Raw genomic sequence first — 20,966 nt, forward strand, 5'->3', positions numbered from 1 at the left:
TCTGTGTCATCCAGCCCATAGTATAGGATCATAGGGATACCAATGACCACAACTCGACCCTAGATGGACTGACTAGAACCATGTATACTAGGTGCAAATGAAGGTAGTGTAGCTGTTCTCACTGATTATGAAATCTAATCTGCTGTAACGTCAAAGGAATAGATGAAGGTCTGAGGAGGCACTGTAACTCAACATGCAGGAAAGATATTTTTCTAAATAATGTAACAGAGATATGCTTCTTAAAACAGGGTTTATATAGGAATTTGCAAATATATATCAGTAAAAGTACTGTGTTCTTTCTGGAATGCCTTCTTCGAACTGTTAATGTCTTGGGTAAAACCGTTGTAACTTATACACAGTCTTAGATCTGTATCACCTATATCACTTTTCTGTTGCTTGAAACTTGAGTACAGCTGCTACATTGCAAGTTCTGGCTGCCTAAGGAAATGGAGTAATGTTTCTCTGCAGTTTTTTAGGATGTGGATAAAAGGTACTGAAGATAATTGAAGTCATAGGGTGCAAGAGATGAAAGGCACAGATTCCAGGTGGCTCTGGCTTGATATCAGATGGTCAAAATGGATAACTATCCTGGTGTGAAACAGGTAGAGCTCTGATTTATGACTTATTGCCTGACAGTACTCTCAGGAGCTCTTTCAGGATAAAGCTATTTCATAACAATGTGATTTGTTAGCATCAATTTTAACTTAAAGTTTATCTCATATGTAATCTGAAGGTCATTTGTAAACTGGGGTTTTCGGCTCAGTGTAGGTAGAATGGTCATCTCCCCAGTTCCCTCAGATTTAAGTCTTCTTTAAGGCAACTTGGATAGAATAAACACAGAGCTACAAGAGGGTTGGCAGCAGCCTCTGAAATAGATGTAATGGCTGCTGATGTTTCTCTCAAACACCAAGAAAATTTCTGACTCAATGTACTATTATTTTGTGTAGGCTTGGGGAAATTCTGTCTCCCCACTTGAGCTGTTATCACTAGCCTCAAAAGAAATATTTAGCATGGCCATATCTGACAGTTTACAAAAAGAAACCTTTATTTTTTTGTCTCATATGAGAAATTTGAACACTATGACAGTGTCTGCATGCTTTGCCACTTCTGAATAACTAATGCCAGGTCAACAATACACAGACTGTTACAGCTTTATGAAGCAAATGATGGAGTAACAGTTAAAAACTTAACAATAAACAATTGTTAAGAGCTCCATCCAATTAAATTGCATTTTTTAAGTGTCAGCATTTTATACAATAAGGCACTCTAGCACAAACGGTGACTCAGTCCAGCTCCAGGAAGATGATGAATCAACATCTGCCCGCCCATTAAGAAGGAGGAAAAGTAAATGCAAATAGCTTTTGCAATGAGTTGTAGCACAATGCCTTCCTGTCAGATCACTCTGAAGGTAGAAACACAGATCTTAAAGAAAATACAATGAATTGAAAAAGAAACACAACAAACAAGAAACAAAAACACAGAGATGAAAAATTGCTATGAAGAAAATTAGATAATAGTCTAATTATGGAGAAACTATATTAGAAAAAAGAGTCGATATCAAGGAGTGTCTAACTTGTAGCACACTGAATCCTACCCTTAGATACGTTCATTAATAGACAAGGGAAATAGTTCCAGAAAAAGAGTGTAAACAGAGTTTTGGCCAACACTTCACACAAGTGAAATAAGACTGGTAAAATCATTCTGATAGTCAGGAGTGCAGGAGTAATCTGAACATCACACATCATAATTAAATAAACCTAAATACAACCTGACAACTTGCTCACAATATCACTGTCAGTTGGTAGGCTCCTTCAATTATTCAGTTTAAGCAAATATCTGAAATACTTTTGTAAAATAATACATGAAATGTGTGGGGAGATAGGAAATAAAGTGCGGGGGAAATTGATGTCAGAGAGTTGCATGGGCTGGGTGCTCCCTGGGGGCTGGCAGGGGTTCCCATGAGGGTCAGCAAGGGCCCTCCTATCCCAGGACTGGGGTGGTCAGCCACTGTCTCCTTTAGCCCTCCTGGAGGCTCTCCCCTTAACCTGGTTGGAAGGGGACTTCCTTGACTGTGATGATCCTGTGCCAGATTATCCCCAGCACCTGCAACCAAACCCTATGGGCAGTACATGTTTAGGGCCCAGCCATTTATACAGAGCTATTTTAAACAGAGAAAGGCGTAAGCTATGCTGGAATGTATATGTAATGTTGTGTTACATTTGAGAAATTTGCAAGGGTCCCCTTTAATAATAAACATAAGTCTGTTCCCCTTCCTCCTCATCTATCTATCTACAGGCAAGGTGCTGTGCTGGACATGTTCTGTAAAATGTCTTTGGCTAGGCTGGTGAGAAAGTGCTTGCAGAAAACCACTTCTAGCAAACTGGGATACACCCTCAGCTTGTGCAAACCACTCTCACTTTGATCATCAGAGTCTAATCTGATTGTTTCAACCTCTTTCTAGTTATGCAGGTGCCAGTTATTGCCATTCTATTAAGCCTGCCATTTTCCAGGTGTTTCTTTTCAAGAAAAAAAGGGGGGGGATTTATATTAAGAATTAGACCTCTTTTATTCCTGGGCCATTTCTGCCATGGGCCCATGTGCAGAAGAAGCAGAGCTAATAGCCACCAGAGCTCAGTGAATTCAGGAAGCTGCATTGACTCTTCACTCTTATCTAAAAGTTTCAATGAGCAAAGATATATCTTAATATATCAATATATCTTAATATATTTGTGCTGGTATCAGACATGTTATAATGTGAAGGGAGTAACTCAAGTTTAGTTTTCTTAACATTTAATCATACAATCCCAAAAGATTTATGGCAATTTATTACAGTGAGGGATGGGACCACGGCAGGGGAGGAGAGCTACCACAGCATGCTTATTTGCTGTCTTTTCCTTTCTGAAATCTGCACATGCTTTCTCCAGCACATAGTTTCACAATGACTTTTTCCGTGTGGTTCTCTGTTTTGGGCAGCACCCAGATAGCTGCTGTAGATGATTTCTGCCGCTGTGGAAACACTCTGGTTGCTGGGTGGAGTCTCCCTCACAGGCTATAAAAACATTGAGAACACTGCTCCTTTATTCCTGACTGTGCAGCCCTGCAAGGCAGTGTTTGTGAGGAGGAAGGTAGGTTTTTGTAGTTCATTACTGCTCTCTGTAAACCTGATGCACTTTAAGAATCCTACGTTGAATTTGTCAAGTGATCTGGCGTAAATTTTCTGTGGGTTGGAATTGCTGGCAAAGGAAAAGATGGATGTGGGGAAGAGAAGTTCTTTCAGTTTTGAAACATTTTATGGCGGGGTTTGGACAATTATTGCTTTTATTTAATGGAATTAAATAAAGGGAATTAAAAAAAGCTTAAAAGTTTAAAAGGAAATATATTTGGAGTTGACCATTTCAATGCTTTCTCTTTGCCTTTGTAGTAGGCTGCTCTAGAAATCTACAGTAAAACTGGAGGTCCTAGAAAACTACTATTCTTTGTATGGAAACTTAAAATATAGGTACAGCTGTTGTTACTTCAATAACAGTTTGTTGCTTTGGGACTGTAGAGGAGTCTTTGCTCATTAAAATGATGAAGATGAAATCTTTAGAAATCAAATCAAACCAATCTTTTAGAAGCATAAGAGCAAAATCCTGGTTTTATGACTAAGAACACAGGCAAAGCCACGTAAGTGCTCTGTCATCTGTGGTTTGTTCTGCTAAATCTTTCCACAGAACTTTACAAGGATGAGATTGTTTTTCTCTCTGATGTTTTCATATTCAGCAGAATTTCCAATGCAAAATGAATTATTACCTGTTTTTCTGATAGGGTGTCATGACTATAATTTAGAGCAAGATCTTGGTCTCTAGCTTTGGACAGTAACTGGAGATGTATCTGACATGGTTCATGATATGGTTAAATAAGCATAGATAAATGCTGCTGTTTGACACAAACTGTAGTCTAAAAGTCTAGTTTGTGTCTTTAAATAATTTCAGTAGAGCACCTTCTCAAAACTTTCAAAAATTCAGATATGTCCAGTTCAAGGGCGCATCTTTTAGGGGCTAAGAGCCAGACAGAAAGCAGCATTGCAGTAATTTTTGTGAACCAACAGTTAGGGCTTTCAGTCTGTTTAATTTTTGAAGCCAATTGCAATGTTGATCACTCCAATTGGGAATGATAAAATGCATAAAAATCACAATATTTTTCAAAATGAGATATTTTAAGTTCGTGATCGTTTTTCCTTTCAAACAGGACATCTACTGATTCTGGATTGGAAAGTGGGACACATGAACAGGACAATATTTTGTTAAATAGAATAACTCTCAAATAGTTATCTGGTATGGAGTAACCACAAAGGAGCATCACGCTTTTCTATGTCAACTTCTGTTTGTATCACTCAGTAGGCACATGCTTTTTCTTCTCCCTGTTTCTAATCTATGTCCTGAGCATAAAAGTAGACAAAAAATATGACAGCCATCAGTCCTTTCAGTCTTTTTGATACCAAATTAAAATAATATTTGGGCTGAATGTATCTGTCCTGGATCTCGTTACTGTTTACATGAGCTGTTTGCATTTTAGAGTGGCGTGAGTCAAAGCATTTGGAAAGACCTTATCAGGGAGCTGGCTGTCTTCCTAGATTCCAATCTTCTTTTTTCTTGTTAGACATATAAAGCAAAAGAGTTTTATACGTAAGTTAGTTTCTTATCTTTCTAAGCCAATTCAGTCTAAGGTTTTTAGCTCCTTTCGAGAGTCATTGCCTACTTCGACTTCTATTAAACTAGACAGAAATAGATGGATCTGCAGGCCAAAATATCTTTATTTAAAAAGAAAAAAACCCCTCAAACTTAGTTCTTAAGGCAGAGATTTTTTTTTATGTATAAATTAAATTAGAAAATACATAAAGGTTTAGAAGCTTAATAAACAGTGTAGTATGTCAGCCTTCTGCTCTAGCCAACCCCAAGAGCAGCAAAATCCCTAGAGCTGGGTGTGAGGGATGGGTGTAGGGATACGCAGAAAACATGGATACATTTCTGAAACCAGCTCTCTCGGAGAAGTGTTATGTTATCAACCAAAACACAGGTTTTTTCCCTCTTTTTCTTAGAGGTGGTGTGAGAATTAATCTTGTTTCTTAGTTTTAAATGGTTGTACGCTCTGTGAATCCACTTGTCAACAGACATATCAGTACATGTTGGTGTTGATGACTCAGTGCACCCAATATGGAGACTTTTAAATGTTTTCATCCTGCTGCATATGGTTTTTGTGTGTTCTGTTATAAAATGCAGCAGAACTTCAGGTATGATACCACTTCATCTGCCCTCACTAAGTTCTGTCAATACAAGAAGGGTGCAGGAGTCACTCTTAACAGCTTGATAAAAGTGTTCTTGTAATAACAGTGTAAGTGTGCTTTTCTGATCCTGAACAAATGACACATTATAAAAGTTAGTCCTTAAAACTTACACAATATTCTGACCATTGTTTACCCAGCTAAGACCTACTCTAAATACCATACAAATACAGATCTGGAATCAGTTTCAGGTTTTCTGGCAGCACAGGCAGAGCTGAATTTTGTGCCCTTGGGACTGAGGGAAGGGCACAAAAGCAAGAGTTTTCTGGGGAAGGTGGAATATAGGCGGTTCCTGCCTCAGAGAGGGGAGGTAAGGAGAGCTTAAGGCAGGCTGTGGGAGATAGCTGTTCCTTTGCTGTCTGCAGAACATGGAAGTAAGCTTTACAGTTTTGCTACGAGGCAAAAAAACCCAGCTGGACTGTAGCTACGTAGCTTGGTCCTAAATGTGTGTTGCTTTAACAGACTGGTCTCTGCCCTTACTGTAGGACCTACAGCATGTGTTAGCAGTATAATCAACATTATTTTTTATATCTGTATATATAATCTACATTACATAATCTGTACCACAAGACTGCAAATAGAATTTTATCTCTTCACATTAGATTCAAAATTAGTCTGGCTTACTCAGCAACATTAGTTTATTATTTGTATGTATGCTTTAAAACCAAGCCTTCCCTAGACTTTGCTGTGGAAGAGTGTTTTTAAAAAAAAATTCTTTTGAATAACTCTATTTGATAAACCATTGGTTCCTCCTTTCTGTTCACTCAGTATTTCAGTTAACAAACAGAGAATTTCTCACCACCTATTTCACAACCGATAGGTTGCGTGAAGCAACCTCTTAATTATTTTTGAGTGCTCAGTGTAACATCACAACTCATATTTTTTTCCCATTCTGCATAGTTACTTATGAAAAAGCTGGATGTATTTTCCTTTCAAGTGGTAAAAAGCACAGTTATGCTTTTTTATCTCTTCTTAAATGCATAAAGCTCTATTATTATGTAGAAATTGTAGGAAATATGTAAGAAAAAAGAACAATGTATAGGAAAATATCCACTTTCACACATCTTCTTTAGAAAGGGTCTAGTCAAAGAAATCCCATGAGAATATATTTAACAAGGGAATATCTTTTGTCCTGACATAATACACAAGAACTCCAGCCTCAGTAAATGATCAGACGAGAATACTTGTCTACCACTGAATTTGAAAATAATTAAATACTCAGTAAGCTAAAAGGGTATAGCTGTTAGAGAAAGACAGACTAATTGGGTTCTGGTAACTTGCCTTTTTAAGTCAATTCTAATCCTAGGATATTGCTAATAAGCAATTAGTCCAACTACTTTACTGTTCTAATCTAAAACTTCTGCAAGTAACTAAGAGTATGGGGGTGAGCAAGCAACTGTGGAGTATCACATCCCCTGCCAAACATCAAAGTTCCCTGTTTCCAACAGCACAGGTCAGTTACAACTTGGGAAACTAACCGCTGCATGTGATAGTTCTAGAGAAAGGACTTTGAGGGTGGGAAACCTTGAGTTTCACTGGCGCTGAAAATGATGAAAAATTAAAATTTGATGCGTCTCTTTCCAGAAACTCAGTCAACATGGCTATGGTATCAGAATTTCTGAAGCAGGCATGGTTCATGGAAAATCAGGAGCAGGAATGTATTGTAAGTATTATCAGCTTTTGAGAGCATAATGCTTGTTTTTCTGTACTCTTACAAGTGATTTAAAGACACAGACCACCAAACGTTTTGCATACATGCAAAGGGAGGAAAAACAATGGCAAAACTCCGATGGATTAGAACTGGAACTCAATTTTATTGCAATGTATAATTCAATAACTGAGGAAATCTGCTATTAGATAATCAGAAAAAATTACTCTTATTTGTACATATTATCTCGTTATCAATTCCTAAGCAAAACTAGTTACTGTAATGAAACTGTAATTCCCAGTGGCCAGTCACTGATTCACTCAAATTGGCCTCTTTGAAGTAGTAATCTGTTGCTGGCATGTGTGAATGTGTAAGAACATGTTCAGATGATGTACATGAAAATGAGGCACCCTTACGCTGAGGTACAGGAAGCCAGGAGCTGGAACTCAGGAATGTAGAGGAGGAAGTAAAGTCATTAATACATGTCCTAGTTATCATATCATCTCATGCTTATGCTTGAAAGAGCCACATTATGTAATAAAACATCTCAGACAATCACTACTGATACAGATTAGAAGGGAGGAATACGGTGGTGAGAAGTTTAGAGTTACCTCACTAGGATGATACGGAGAAGCTTTCTGATAATGAGGTTAAGATACTGAAATGACTGTCAGGAAGGGCAAAGCAGTACACTGCAAAGTCACAGGAGTTCCCTAAAGAACTTATTATACTGAAAAGAAATATAGGGGAAATTTCAGTAAATAAAGTTTTCTGCTCTAGGCCTTTGTGGATTTTGTAATATTGACTCCACAGCATTTTGTATGTAAAACTTTGACTCCACCATCCTATCCCCGTTTCACTCCCAGGGTCGTGAGACATTCTTGGTTGTGGTGGTTACAGACAGTTTTTTATTGATGGTAGATAAGTTTGTCATGGAAACCACTATACAAACTTGAGGAGAATGAGAAATAGGCAGCAAAACAGTCCCATTCCTTTGTTGACTTATCATGCAAGTCTCAACGACGTTTTGAAATGTATGCAAGAGACTTTTAAATATGCAGTCTGTCTGCTCTCTTATGACTCCTAGTGATAAAATTGTGTAGGGAGATGAACATTTAACAGATGTCAGAAGTGTACAAAATTCAATACAGAGTGTTGTGTGTAAAACATGTATCCATAAGACCTTGCCATTTCTCTTGTGGTGTTTAATTTTAATTGCAAAGGATTAAAAAAATTAAAATAACAGGGTTTGAAACAAGAGAAAGAGTACAGGTGACTCTGAAAAGTCTAGCTAAACTGATTTTGTTTTCTAATAAAAAAATCTCGCTATACATCAGAACAATGGGAATTTTATGTAATTTTTTCATCCAAGAATCTTGAGGCATCTTGTAACTTCTGAAAAAGAAATAGGCATCAGTTAGGTAGCACTGTTGAGTTATAGGTCCTACCACTAACATGATTTGTCATGTTGCTGACTTCGGACAAGCCATGTAATCTGTTGTGTAATTCCCACAGTCCTGTAGAGGCTGATTAGAGAGTGGCCACCTAGGAGTAGATTCACCAAAGGCGATAAGTAGATAATGCCTTGTGCAGAGTGTGGCTTACGTCTTAAGTTTCAAAGTTAGGCAACAGGTCTCCACTTCCTTATAGGATTAGATTTGAATTCTTCTCCCAGATCTTGAATGCAACAAGTGTTTATAGCCTCAGATATGAGTCATCTGAGAAGACCCTTAATGTGAGCCACAGGTTGCGTAAGGTGAGCAGATAAATTAGTAGCACTTTAATGGCAGTGCCTGTAGGACTTAATTGTAGTTTTAGAACCTTTAAAATTTGGACATAATTTGCTAATATGACAGTTAAGTGTTTTCCTACACAATCCAACTTAGTCTGAGAAACAGGTCTTCAGGTACCTAAAACAATATATGAAGTACTTTCTGTTTAATATATGAGCTGTGAAGGGAATAAATCTGATGCATAGCCGTTACTGAATCTGTTTAATTCTCTGGAGTTACAAAATTGTGTGTCCTTCATACTTCTATAATAGACAATCCAAAATGCATACTTTATTTAGCCATCCAAAACTGCTTCTTTGTAAAAATATTCTTTGAAAAGAGCAATTTTTATTTTATTTTTAATTTTATTTTTTATTTTCCCTCTGCAGAAAAGTTCAAAAGGTATCCACGGAGTACAAACATACCCTAATTTTGATCCATCAGCTGATGTTGTTGCTCTGGACAGAGCTATTACTGTAAAAGGTAAGAGGAGTATATATCTTGCTATGCTAAGACACTTCCTGAGGAAATTTTCAGAATAGCACTGAATAAAATAGCAGAGCAAGAGGCAATGGCAAGCAGGAGAGGTGCCTCTCCTTTTCAAGGCTTGACAATACATTAAATTATGCCACTTGCTAAAGAATCTCAATTCTTTGATAACCTGATGTTGTATTAAAGTTTCAGACCTTAATGCTGCATTAAAGTTCTTGAATATGTTGAAGGAAGGGTTATAAAAATTTAATTTCTAGAGAAGGAAAAAGTATTATAGCATACCGTACGGTTACTTTTTGTCTTGATTTCTCTAACATTCCTGCATGAGGCAGTGAATATGCTGATAATGTAGTGCATCCTTCTGTTGTGCTTCTCTTTTTTAATGAAATTCACATTTGACACTTCATCTGTACTTTGAAATCTTTTTCAGTTTGACTAAATGAGATTAAATTAATATACCATCTCTTTTTTTAGGTTTTTTGTTATTGTTTTCAGTTTAGTGGAAGTTCTGCACTCAGGACACTTTAAGAATTTCTTTATGAAATTGCAGAAACATATGTTTTTGAGTTCTATAGGAATCTATTTATTTGGTGTCTTTACTAATTATGAGTCCATAAAGATTACACTTTCAGTTAAACTTAAGTGTGTCAAGAAATCAAAATATTACAGGAAGCAAATAATAATAGAAATACAATTGGCTAAATGATGCATATATTTTGAATATATTGGGATTTTTGTTGTTTGGTGATTCATAGGTGTGGATGAAGCTACCATCATTGACATCTTGACTAAAAGAACAAATGCTCAGCGTCAGCAGATCAAAGCTGCCTATCAGCAGACTAAAGGAAAGGTAAAGTATTCTAGCCAAGATTATATTTACACTCAGAATATCAATGTTTCTCCTGGGTTAGATGGGATGTATGAATCTAGATAGAATACTGAATTGGATAGGAGAGTTACAGGACCATAATACTGTTCCATAAATATACCATCACTGGTATAGGCCTGGGCCTACAACTGTCAGTGTTTTCTTACCTCTGAGTGATAAAACTGCTGGTCCCTGGAACCGAGAAGCTTGGAAGTTACTACATGTTTCTATGTGTTTAAATTGCTCTTACTCTTCCCTGTTACAGATTTTCTTCAGTTAAACTTGTAACTCTAAATTGAAATTGCAATTTCATAGTTGGCAATACTGAAGTTACTTAGCATTTGCTTCTTGGAACAGGGATTCCTTTAAGTGTAATTTTAAAGGCCAAGTCAGAAAATAAGTCTAATATCTTGTTTTAGCCTAGATTTCCTGTTTATGTTCAGGAAAACCTCACTTGTGGTTTTCACAGCTCTCTCCTCCCTCAGAGGAAGCTCCAACTTTGCAATTATATTTTTAAATGATTATTTAAAAATATAACTTTAAAGACACAGGGAGACTAATGATGTTAAACTATCAGATACCCTAGTTCCTGGTACATCATCTAAAGCAGAACAATACTAATTATGGACATGGGGCTTGTTTCTGAAATAATCTTGTTGGTTTAGCTATTTTGACAAAACAGGTTGATCTTCTCACTCTTAGAGCTACAGCTTGGACTCATACATGGTGAACAATAGGGCTGAAATGTTTAATGTAACAAAATAAGAGTACTGGGGATTTTCAGATAGGAGGCAGAATAAATAAGATTTTTATTTTTTTTTTCACTTAAATTTAGGTCAAATTAGAATGTAGCCCATATCTTAATCTCAGGACTTGTGATTTTGTTTATATATGTCCAGAGTTTCCACTGCAAATTCTGTATCCTTCATGCAATAAGTGGATAAAATTAAATGTTATCCACATAAACACCTTAGTCAAAATTTTAAGAACAATATAGCATTACCTTCTCTTGAAAAACAAGCAGCCTATTTTGAGTCATCTTCTGATGCAGTAAATGGGTGAATACAGCTGAACTGCAATGTGTGAAAAGGCTTCTGAATATTTACTGAAAAACCCTGATGATTTGATTAACATAAAGGTGACAAAAAATTAATGTAGGTCTTCATTTCTTTTTTAGTAGCCAACGGGATGATGTAGACTGAGATTCATTGGAGGTCAGACTAATGTTTGGACTGTAGCTGAACAGCAGCTACATCTTTACCATTCATTGGCTTAGTGTGTTTCTTATTCTTCTCAACACAGAGTCTGGAAGAAGCTTTGAAAAAAGTCCTGAAAAGCCACTTAGAAGATGTTGTTGTGGCTTTGCTCAAAACTCCAGCTCAGTTTGATGCTGAAGAATTAAGAGCCTCTATGAAGGTAAGACAAAATTTTCAGAGATAAACTTTGTTAAAGAACATAAGTAATTATCAGGGCCTGTAAGTTACACTGGACTTCAATTGCAAAGCTTGTGTACTGGGTTTTTTAACCTCATTTTGCAAAACAAATCTATACTGGTAATTCAGATTATGGAGCAAGACCCAGTATTCTGTACTGAATTTCAGGTCGGAGGAGTCTCTTTTGTGAGAATTAACTCTGCCTTCTGAAAATGGGTTGCTAATATAGTGATAGAGGGCCATAGTGTTTACATACGTGTTCACGTAAGGGAAAACAAAAAGAGAAGAAGGTATTTTTCTTCATAGATTTTACATTCCTATTTTTATATGCTCTATTTTGTCCCTTTAGCACTTCTTTTGGGTACTAGGATATTAAATGTGATAAAATTTTAATTTCAAAAGAGCTGAAATAACAATATTGTGTGGAAGCCTAGTGTTTTTAATTTTTATTTCTTGTTCCATGTGATGCCTTCAAAGCCAAGTCAGTGATTCGCATCTAATTTCTGTCACAAATTTTAAGTTTACTCTATTGAATGACATTTCTGAAGATTCAATCACTTTTATTAGGGGCTTGGAACTGATGAAAATACCTTAATTGAGATTCTGGCCTCAAGAAACAACAAAGAGATCAAAGAAGCCAACAGATACTACAAAGAAGGTAATTCAGAGCAAGAAAGAAGTATTAATGGTACAACTCTGTAATACGCACATTAGAATCACAGCCTCACTTCTTAGTATGAGAGGCAGAGAACATTACAGGAGGCAAATGAAGCTTCACAAAAAATTTTAAGGAGTTGTGGGGGAGGGACATCATACTGACTTTTTCTGTCCTAAGTAGATCCCAGTAGAGAAGGAAAAGGTACATCATCACTGCCAGAACTGTGGGTGTCTCATGGAATGAGTCACACATTTAGATGTTTTCTAGAATGCATGTTAAACTGAGCTGCTTTTCTTCCCTTGTAACTAAACAAGGCTGACTTTTGGAGATATCACTAGGCTTGAAAAAAAAGCTTGTTGAGTTAGAAACAGACAATGTTAGCAGTAGGAGCAACCAGTGAACTACAGGAGGAAAATATTTGAAGAAATAAAATGTAGGGTGGTGTCTGTCATATATGTCAAGTTTACTGTGTTGTCTAATTAAATCATGTTTTCAGAGATTATGAGCCAAGTTTTCTGAGACATTTCCATTCAAATAATCTTTTTCTGGAAAGCGTTTTGGTTTAGTTCAGTACTGGTAAAAACAGACAGAAATAAGAATGAAAAAAAAAAGCAGCTCAGAAAAAAGCTTGTGTATTTCACAAGCAGAGCCTAAGACAATGCTACCCCCAAGACCTTAGAGAAGGAGATTTTTCATCAGATTTTGGGTTTAACCTCCAATTTCACTGCATATCTTAGAATTTTACAGGATACATTACAAATACACTTCTTCAGTAGAAGCTAAATGAGAGAAAGTAAGACAGTTGCATTTCTAGTGGGCATATTTAAGTGGGGAATTAAGAAAAGACTGAAAAAGATCCTAGGATGGTTTGGAAAGGACCTTTAAAGACTATCTGACCAACCTAGATGATAACTTCCAAACAAACTACAATTTGATTTCAGTGCTGAAGAGAGATCTGACACAAGACATTATCTCTGACACATCTGGTGACTTTCAGAAGGCTTTGGTTGCTCTAGCCAAGGTATGCTGTGCTTAAGCATTTTGAGTGACATTATCTGTAATAAATAAATATTATCATGACTATTTTAGAGAGTCATACGATAAATAAACATTTGGGTAATGTTTATTTCCTTGCATTGCTTTTTACTTTCATATCCTAGATCAGTTGTAATTTTTCTTAAACAAAGTACAATGAGATTTTATCCTGAATGCATTTTAAAAACCATCATTTTTATTGTAAAACATATTTGTTGTTTATCAGTCATACTTTTAAGACTTTTTTGGTGCTGTCTTTAAGCACTTGAAAAAACAACAGACATAATGTCATGTCAATTGACTAGAAATAGAAAAAACAGAAATACTTACAATTAGAGAAATAAATCTTTTGTCCTGCTGTTAAGGTATGTTTCCAGTATTTAGATAATGGGACAAGGGCAAGGAGTTAACAAGTGGACAAAGCATTTTTTAAATTTATGTTCAAAAGCTGAGTTTAAACACTGGAACTTCCTGATAAAAATGGATAGATACTTGATTTTTGAGTACATATATGAAGCTTGTACATGCACACAAGATTATTTTTTGGTATGTCCATGGTTTGGTTTTCAGTTTTTGCTTCCAAATCAACTTGAAAGAAATCTATTGAATGATCACCAGGGAGCAGATCACAGGTTCTAAGCCTGCAATTTCACATCAAGAAAGAATACTTCCTGTGGATTTTCATGTAGGACTTAAGAAATAAGTTGCTGGTGGCCTTAGAAGTCTGAAATCTAATTGATTACAAATACAGCAGCTTTATTCATAGAATGGTTGTCATAACTGTAACTATTTCCAGTTATGCATTGATATGACAGTGGTTCTGCAGAACTCTAAAGTGTTGAGGTTTAGTGAATTGAATGATTGTGAGCACCAGTGAAATTTTGTTTATTTCCTTACGTAGGCTGACCGATGTGAAGATTCTCATGTGAATCATGAGCTTGCTGACAACGATGCCAGGGTAAGATCATACTTGGCTCTCTGCAGAACTTCTGACTTACCTGAGATTACACTGGGTGCACATGTTCTGCCTGAATTGCAGACCAAATAGAGAATGTCATACAGCAGTCTTTTCTGAGGGTATAGTGTTTACGTGAAGTAATACTTCACTTATATGAAGTTCATGTAAGCTTCACTTATATGAAGTTCATGTAAGTTTCATTATCGGAAGGAAATTAGATCTTCACCCTAATATCTAGCTTCAGAAATGTTTCTGCAAGGCTTCTTCTAGTTCATGTAAAGTGTGCAGACCATTTGAAGTACAGGTCAACAAGTGGAGGAATTAAGTCTAATCTTCCTTCCATTTTTAACACGGTTCTTGAATTGAGGGACAAAGGTGTACCCATCTATGTGCATAACTAGCTAGCACACCTTGACCAGTGTGTTAGCCAAAGCTATTGCTTTGGAGTGATAACCTTTCAAGATTATTGGGTAAACTTCACAGTCATTTTCTCAGTAATTCTAAAATAAACATCTATTCTTTTCCTTCTTTTTTCCACCATTAGTGGGATTATTATTGTTAAAGTATTGGTAAAACTTAGTAGTCTTTCCTGAGAAATCTGACATCATGGTTACAATTTAAATGTAGATAGACTTTAAACTGATTTTTAAAAAATCCAGAAAAAAAAAAGGTTGTGGAGAAATATTGCTTTTATTCCTGGTTCATAAAGAGTTTAGTTCTGTCATCAGCCCTAGATATGAAAGTAAATTAATACTCTGTCTAAGCTCAAGTTCAGTACTATTTATCTTTATGCAGAGTGTTGTTGAATCTTTTTGTGCTGTGTGGTGGTCTTTAATGATTACTTTTAGACAGGTTTGAGGAGGTAAGGAAAGTGAAGGACACTGGTTTGTTTCTTACTTTCTTGGAAGTAAAAGTCACTCCTGGAAAGACAAGGAGTACTTGGTGCATAGACTTCTCTTGCACATTGGACCAGTTAATAGCAGAGATAATTTGTTAGTATTAAGAATGCCTACCAGTCCTAAACTCCCATGCAGACTGCTATCATATCATGATAAATGAAAAATAACTTAATTCAAGAATGAAGTATATCTCTGTGAGCTAGATGATAATCGTAAATTGTCTGAAAGTATGTTTTCTAGCTGCACTGTGTTTTCTAAGTACTATTATAAGTGAAATACGAAGTATAACTTGACAGAGCTAGAGTGGTCTGAGGTAGGGTAGAGTTTTGTTATGGATTGTGTCAAGGGCTAGGGTTCATTGCTGACAAGCAATGACTCTCAGAAGTACAGTATTCCTGTTTGAGTTTTACTATTCCAATATTGACTTTACTACTTTCTTTTCTTTATGACAGGCCTTGTATGAAGCCGGAGAGAAAAGAAAAGGAACAGATATTAATGTGTTTATTACTATTCTTACTACTAGAAGCTACCCACATCTTCGAACTGGTATGTTGAATGAAACTGTGTGCTTTGCTGGCATGGATTTTGCACATGACCTGGTCATGAATTCAGACAGGATATAGATTATCAAGATGTGACTCTGGCTGCTACAAAGGTCTTTGTAATTGGAAGAATGCTTGCTGACTAAGGGTGCAGTTGGCAGCTTGGCTGTTCTTTCCGTGGTAGAGATGAGCAATATCATTTAGGCTGTTAATAAAACTGTTACCATGAAGTCTCAAATGGCTAGTGATCACAATGCCAAGCAATCAGTGTGACAGAGGTTCTGAATACTCCTCAACATAGTCTTGTTCCTAAGCCACTTTGCCCTAGATAGAGGGTTATCATACAATGTCACAGGCTCTGATAGTCAGTGGACCACTTCTACCCCTACCAGTGGGAACACGAACCCTTCCATCCTAACAAAATCCCATTCCATATGCAGAGTTCACCAGCCCATGAAGTAATACTGCTCTTTACACTGTGCTGTCTGAAGAAAATGAGAAAGATGACTTACAAACAGTCCTCTGCTGCAGCAGAAGAGGCAGAATAAGGCAGAGGCAGTACTGTATTTTCATCTCTATTCACTCAGTTTTCTTCCCTTATTTAGTCTTTCAGAAGTACAGCAAATACAGCAAGCATGACATGAACAAAGTACTGGATTTGGAGCTCAAAGGTGACATTGAGAATTGCCTCACTGCCCTTGGTAAGTGGTTTTGTACATTGCAACCTACTGTATGTACTGACTGAAAACTTAAGTTTTACTTTTACTATACTTACTCTGATCAGAAACTCTTCTGGACTTGCCCTGCTTCTCTGAGAAACTTCCTAAGTAAAAAAAAAAAAATAAACCTCATCCAATCATAGTGATTTAATTAACTTATCTAAAATTAATTAACCTATCTTCTGATGAATTACTAGAAATACCTCTCCTGATATATGGGACGATCTTTTAAAGAGAACAGATGAACTGTCAACATAAAAAAACCTTTATAAGAAGTCACTATGCCAAAAACAACAAGCACAACTTGTGTAGAAAACCCAATAGTTTTAAACTTGTCTTCAACCAAACCCACTCTTCTCCAAGTTTTGTGAAAACACTTTTAATATATGACTATTCAAAATATAACTAATTTCCTTCTGTGGTTGTGTTCAAGAAAATATTCATATAAAGCTAGTGACTGTTTTTCATGAACAGTAAGGTGAGGCAGGGACTGATTCTAACAAGTGGACCAGGGATGGAATCAGGAACCAGGCACCTGTTTTGTTCTCAGCTTTTATATCACATATATTTTTTATCAAGCATATTTTGAATAAAAGAATTATTTCCATCAGATACCTCTTAATATCAAAAGTATAAGGCAAGTACTTACCATAGCTTGGTTTGCAAAACATCAGATCATAACCTTCAGCTCTTCTGTAGAAGACATAAATGTTTTCACTTTTTTCTTCTTTTCTTCCCTAATTTTGTGGCAGTAAACTAGGGAGAAAACTCTTGTCTTTATAGTAACTGAATTCCCTGACTGAATTGTTTTCTGAATAGACAGAGGAAAGGAACTGCTCCTTCTCCTATATTTTTGAGATAGGTAACAAAGAAGTACATAAACAGGATGTGCTGGTAGGAACAATGAGACTGTTTTTAAAGTGTTCTTTTGCCAGACTTTTGTCTTCTGTTACTTCTTACATGTAGAGCAGAAGTGACGTTATCTCACTGCTTCATTACAGTGAAGTGTGCCACAAGCAAGCCAGCTTTCTTTGCTGAAAAACTCCATTTGGCGATGAAGGTAACCTAAAGAAACAACTTCTCTTTGTAAACATGAGGTGCTTTGTAAGCTGAAAAATAACAGGCTAGCTAGAGCTCTCTAAGCTCTTCGTGTGATAGAAAAAGACCGTGGAAGGAAATTCAGCGTATTTCGTTCACTCCTTCTGTTCCCGCCTTTGAAACCTGAGAGTCTTTCCATAGGAGGAGCTGTCTGTGTGCTGCAGTGTGTTCAGGAGGGCGTCTATCCATCCACACATATCTTTCACGGTCAACAGTACCAGAAAGCTAACTGGAACTTTTCTTACTTGTGAAACCCCAAAAATATTAGTGAGAAGGAAATAGGAAAGCAATTACAGAGCACAAACCTTGTGGAAGTCTAATCTTTGATGAGACATCCATGATCCTTCTGGCAAATCTGGAACCCAAGTTGAGTGAGGCAGCTGGAGATTGTGAAACAGTCTAGTATGCAGGTATTGTCACAACTCTTGTGACTTGTTTAGGAACAGTATGTGAAAAATTGAGTGAAACATTATGAAAATATGGATCATTGCACTGTTAAAAAAATAATGAAAAAAGACAGTGAAGTCTAACTTGTCTCTGATGTCTAGCAAGCACTGTGAAGGAGATGCCTCTTTTCAAGAAACAGATAAAAGAAATATGTAAAAAAAATTCAGGGTGGAGGTAGACTGTCAGAAGTGAATTGTGCTCATAGGGAACAGAAGGCAGATATGAGAGGTCCCCATTATGCTTTAAGGAATAGGATGTGGGATCTGTTCACCTGCAAAGAAGTCTAATGGATTAACACACAAAACTTGATTAAAGATGTTTCAATGATGTAAGTAGTATCATTCTTTTCCATTTTTTTTTTATTTTTTTCCTCCTTTCTTTTTTTCTTTTAACAGGGTGCTGGGACACGGCACAAAGACCTCATCAGAATCATGGTTTCACGCCATGAAGTGGATATGAATGAGATCAAAGGCTATTACAAGAGGCTGTATGGCATCTCTCTCCGCCAAGCCATTATGGTAGGTTTTCTCTCAAGTGACACGCAAAATGCAAAACAACCAGAGGATTTTTGAAGTCCAGTGAAGGTTTGTTAACTCTTCTGCTCCTCAGTCACCAGTTCATCCTGAGTATCTCACTGTAACTGAGTAACTCATGTTTCCAATGGTCCACATGGTGGTAGAACTAATTCCTTTTCTGAGTCCATTTTTTTTTGTCAGAAAAGGGTTAGTACTTTGTTAGTAACGATGCATATCTCAGGATAGCATCTTTCAATAGAAGCCAAGAGCTGAATGGAGATCACAATATCCCCAAGTTCCTGTATTTAGGCAGACATAAAGTACCTTGGCAGGAGAGTGGAGATGATTGCCCTGACAGCTCTATGGGAGATATTTGACAAAACTGGCTATTGGGTTTTAACATTTGAGGTACTCCTGCAAATGCATGTTAACTTATATTAATATTTATTTGGCCTGCTTTCCAGATGACCTAAGTAAATGAATTAAACTAACAAAAATATTTTCTCAAAAGAGACTGACTACACAATGTATTTTCTGGAAAATTTAGCCAGTGAGGGACTTGGTGAAAGCTAAACTTGGAAAAGGGTAGAGCATCTTTTTGGAGGCTAGTAGTGCAGATAAAAAAAAATAATCTCGACTGGAGTAGAAACCTACTCTCTACACGTATCAAAATGCCTTTTGGATTTTTATTGGTGTCTGCTACTTTTTCAGTTTGGTGCCAAAGGTTACTTTTATTCTTCCTTCATGAATGTGGGTGAACTGTGATTTGCTATGTAAATACATCACTTCATCACGTCCTAGAGTGATAACTGCATCCAAATGTCTTGAAGCATAGCACGGCTACACTAAACAGTTCATATGTCTCTGAAAAGTAGATTCAAATTAGAGAAAACAAAGCATGTAATAATTACACTGCATACTTAATGCATAACATCCATTTTTATCAAGCTGAATATCCCATTGTGGATAGAGTATTTCTGCAGTATTAGCCTTTGTTTGAGATACTCCTAGACACAATGTGTATAGTGTTTTAATATTAATGAACATTGGACATCACTGGTCAAGGAAGAACTTTCACTATATTTAGAGAAGAAAAGCTTAAGCTCCTGGATGTCTAGAAATCTCCTGTGCTTATCTTCTTTATTTTTGCCATTAAATCTCCTGGCCTTTTGTACTGGGTCTGGCTGAGTTAATTTCCCCATAGTAGCCCTCACAGTGCTGTGCTTTGCATTGGTAGCTAGAAGGGTGTTGATCACACCAGTGTTTTGTCTACTGCTGAGCACAGCATTAGCACTGTAACATTCCTTCCTCAGTTGAGGGCAAGATCCTGGGAGGGGACCCAAGAAGGCCAGCTGATCCGAAGTGACTTAAGGGATATTCCAGACCATATGGCATCAGCTCAGTTATAAAAGCTGGGGCAAGGAGCAGGAAGGCAGGCATTCATTGTCTCCAATGGTTGCCTGCTGAGGAACCATTACATGTTGCTGAAGCCCTGTTTCTAGGAAAATGGCCGGACATTGCTGCTCATGGGAAGTAGAGAATTAACCTTGTTATGTTTTGTGTCGCTTTTGCACGCATAAGCTTTTGCTTTAAGAAACTTCCTTTTCCTAAACCACTAGTTGTTTCATATCTTACTCCCTCCCCTGTCTGTCTGGGAAATGGAGTGATAGAGTAGCTGGGTGGGCATCTGGCATCTGGTCCAGGTCAACACCTTGTCTACAACTGCACCACTCTGGAAATGCATGTGTTTATTTCTAGGTCGTACAGATAATTTCACCTGAGGGTACTCAGTTGCAGCACAATCTATGGTGAACATGTATAGTATCAAGTGATTATTTTATTTAGGTGAAGCGCTGATGCTTGGTACATGTATATTGAATGCTTATTGAAATTTATTTCACTTAAGACCATTATTCTAACAATTGTGGGGGGGTTGTGCTTAAATCGACAGGATGAACTCAAAGGGGATTATGAAAGCATCCTGGTGGCTTTATGTGGAAGTGAAAACTAAGTTTTATGTTCCTGAAACACACTCAAGCCCAGTTGATGAAGGTCTATATATTTAGCTGTCTATATAAAAGACAGGCTTTACATCGTGAGGTTTCTGTGGAATGGTACTTGGTCCATATGTATTTTGTTGCAAACCTGTAGCCCAGAATGTATTTTTTTTCCAGCATCTTTATTCTGAATGGCATTATTATCTCTTGTTATCATTTATTCAAAGTCAAAGAATGCCCACAACTTTCTATTTGCTTGATTATTCAAGAAAATGGTAAAGTTTTCATTTATTCTAAGCAAATAAACTTTAAAAAATAAAATTAAGCCATGTGGAACTTTGTATGTCCTTTGTTGCTATTCTGCATTTAATTTCAAGTTGTCTGAGTACAGTATGTACAGTAAATAACTTAATCAAAAAATAATGTAGAAATATCAGACTGTATAGCTGAGTTTGCACCTTTCATTTCACTTCAGCTAGGGTTTATGTAAGCCACATACATGAAAAACACCTAAAGACAACCTGTTAAAAAAAATTAACTTGTTAAAAATATAAAAAAGCTA

At 36.7% G+C, this 20,966-nt stretch overlaps 1 protein-coding gene across 1 annotated transcript; it reads left to right on the top strand.

Annotated features, from left to right (window-relative positions):
* Positions 1-3,027: 3,027 nt before the first annotated feature.
* ANXA1 (annexin A1) lies at positions 3,028-20,747 on the top strand. Its single transcript, XM_027662900.1, has 13 exons — positions 3,028-3,125; positions 6,908-6,986; positions 9,133-9,226; positions 9,991-10,085; positions 11,406-11,519; positions 12,104-12,194; positions 13,136-13,215; positions 14,131-14,187; positions 15,539-15,632; positions 16,234-16,329; positions 17,349-17,407; positions 18,288-18,410; positions 20,359-20,747. The coding sequence occupies exons 2-13, from the start codon at positions 6,921-6,923 to the stop codon at positions 20,416-20,418; spliced, it is 1,029 nt and encodes a 342-aa protein (XP_027518701.1). The 5' UTR covers positions 3,028-3,125; positions 6,908-6,920; the 3' UTR covers positions 20,419-20,747.
* The last annotated feature ends 219 nt before the right edge of the window (positions 20,748-20,966 follow it).

Source organism: Corapipo altera, unplaced genomic scaffold (genome assembly GCF_003945725.1).
Source record: "Corapipo altera isolate COAL_440 unplaced genomic scaffold, ASM394572v1 61167, whole genome shotgun sequence".
Lineage (NCBI taxonomy): Eukaryota > Metazoa > Chordata > Aves > Passeriformes > Pipridae > Corapipo > Corapipo altera.

What these genes read in the sequence shown, in the direction of transcription:
- ANXA1 (XM_027662900.1), top strand. Translation starts at nt 6,921, where the DNA reads ATGGCTATGGTATCAGAATTTCTGAAGCAGGCATGGTTCATGGAAAAT. An exon ending in ATCAGGAGCAGGAATGTATT is followed by an intron (nt 6,987 to 9,132) that starts GTAAGTATTATC and finishes TTCCCTCTGCAG; the next exon opens with AAAAGTTCAAAAGGTATCCA. An exon ending in CTCTCCGCCAAGCCATTATG is followed by an intron (nt 18,411 to 20,358) that starts GTAGGTTTTCTC and finishes TTAAATCGACAG; the next exon opens with GATGAACTCAAAGGGGATTA.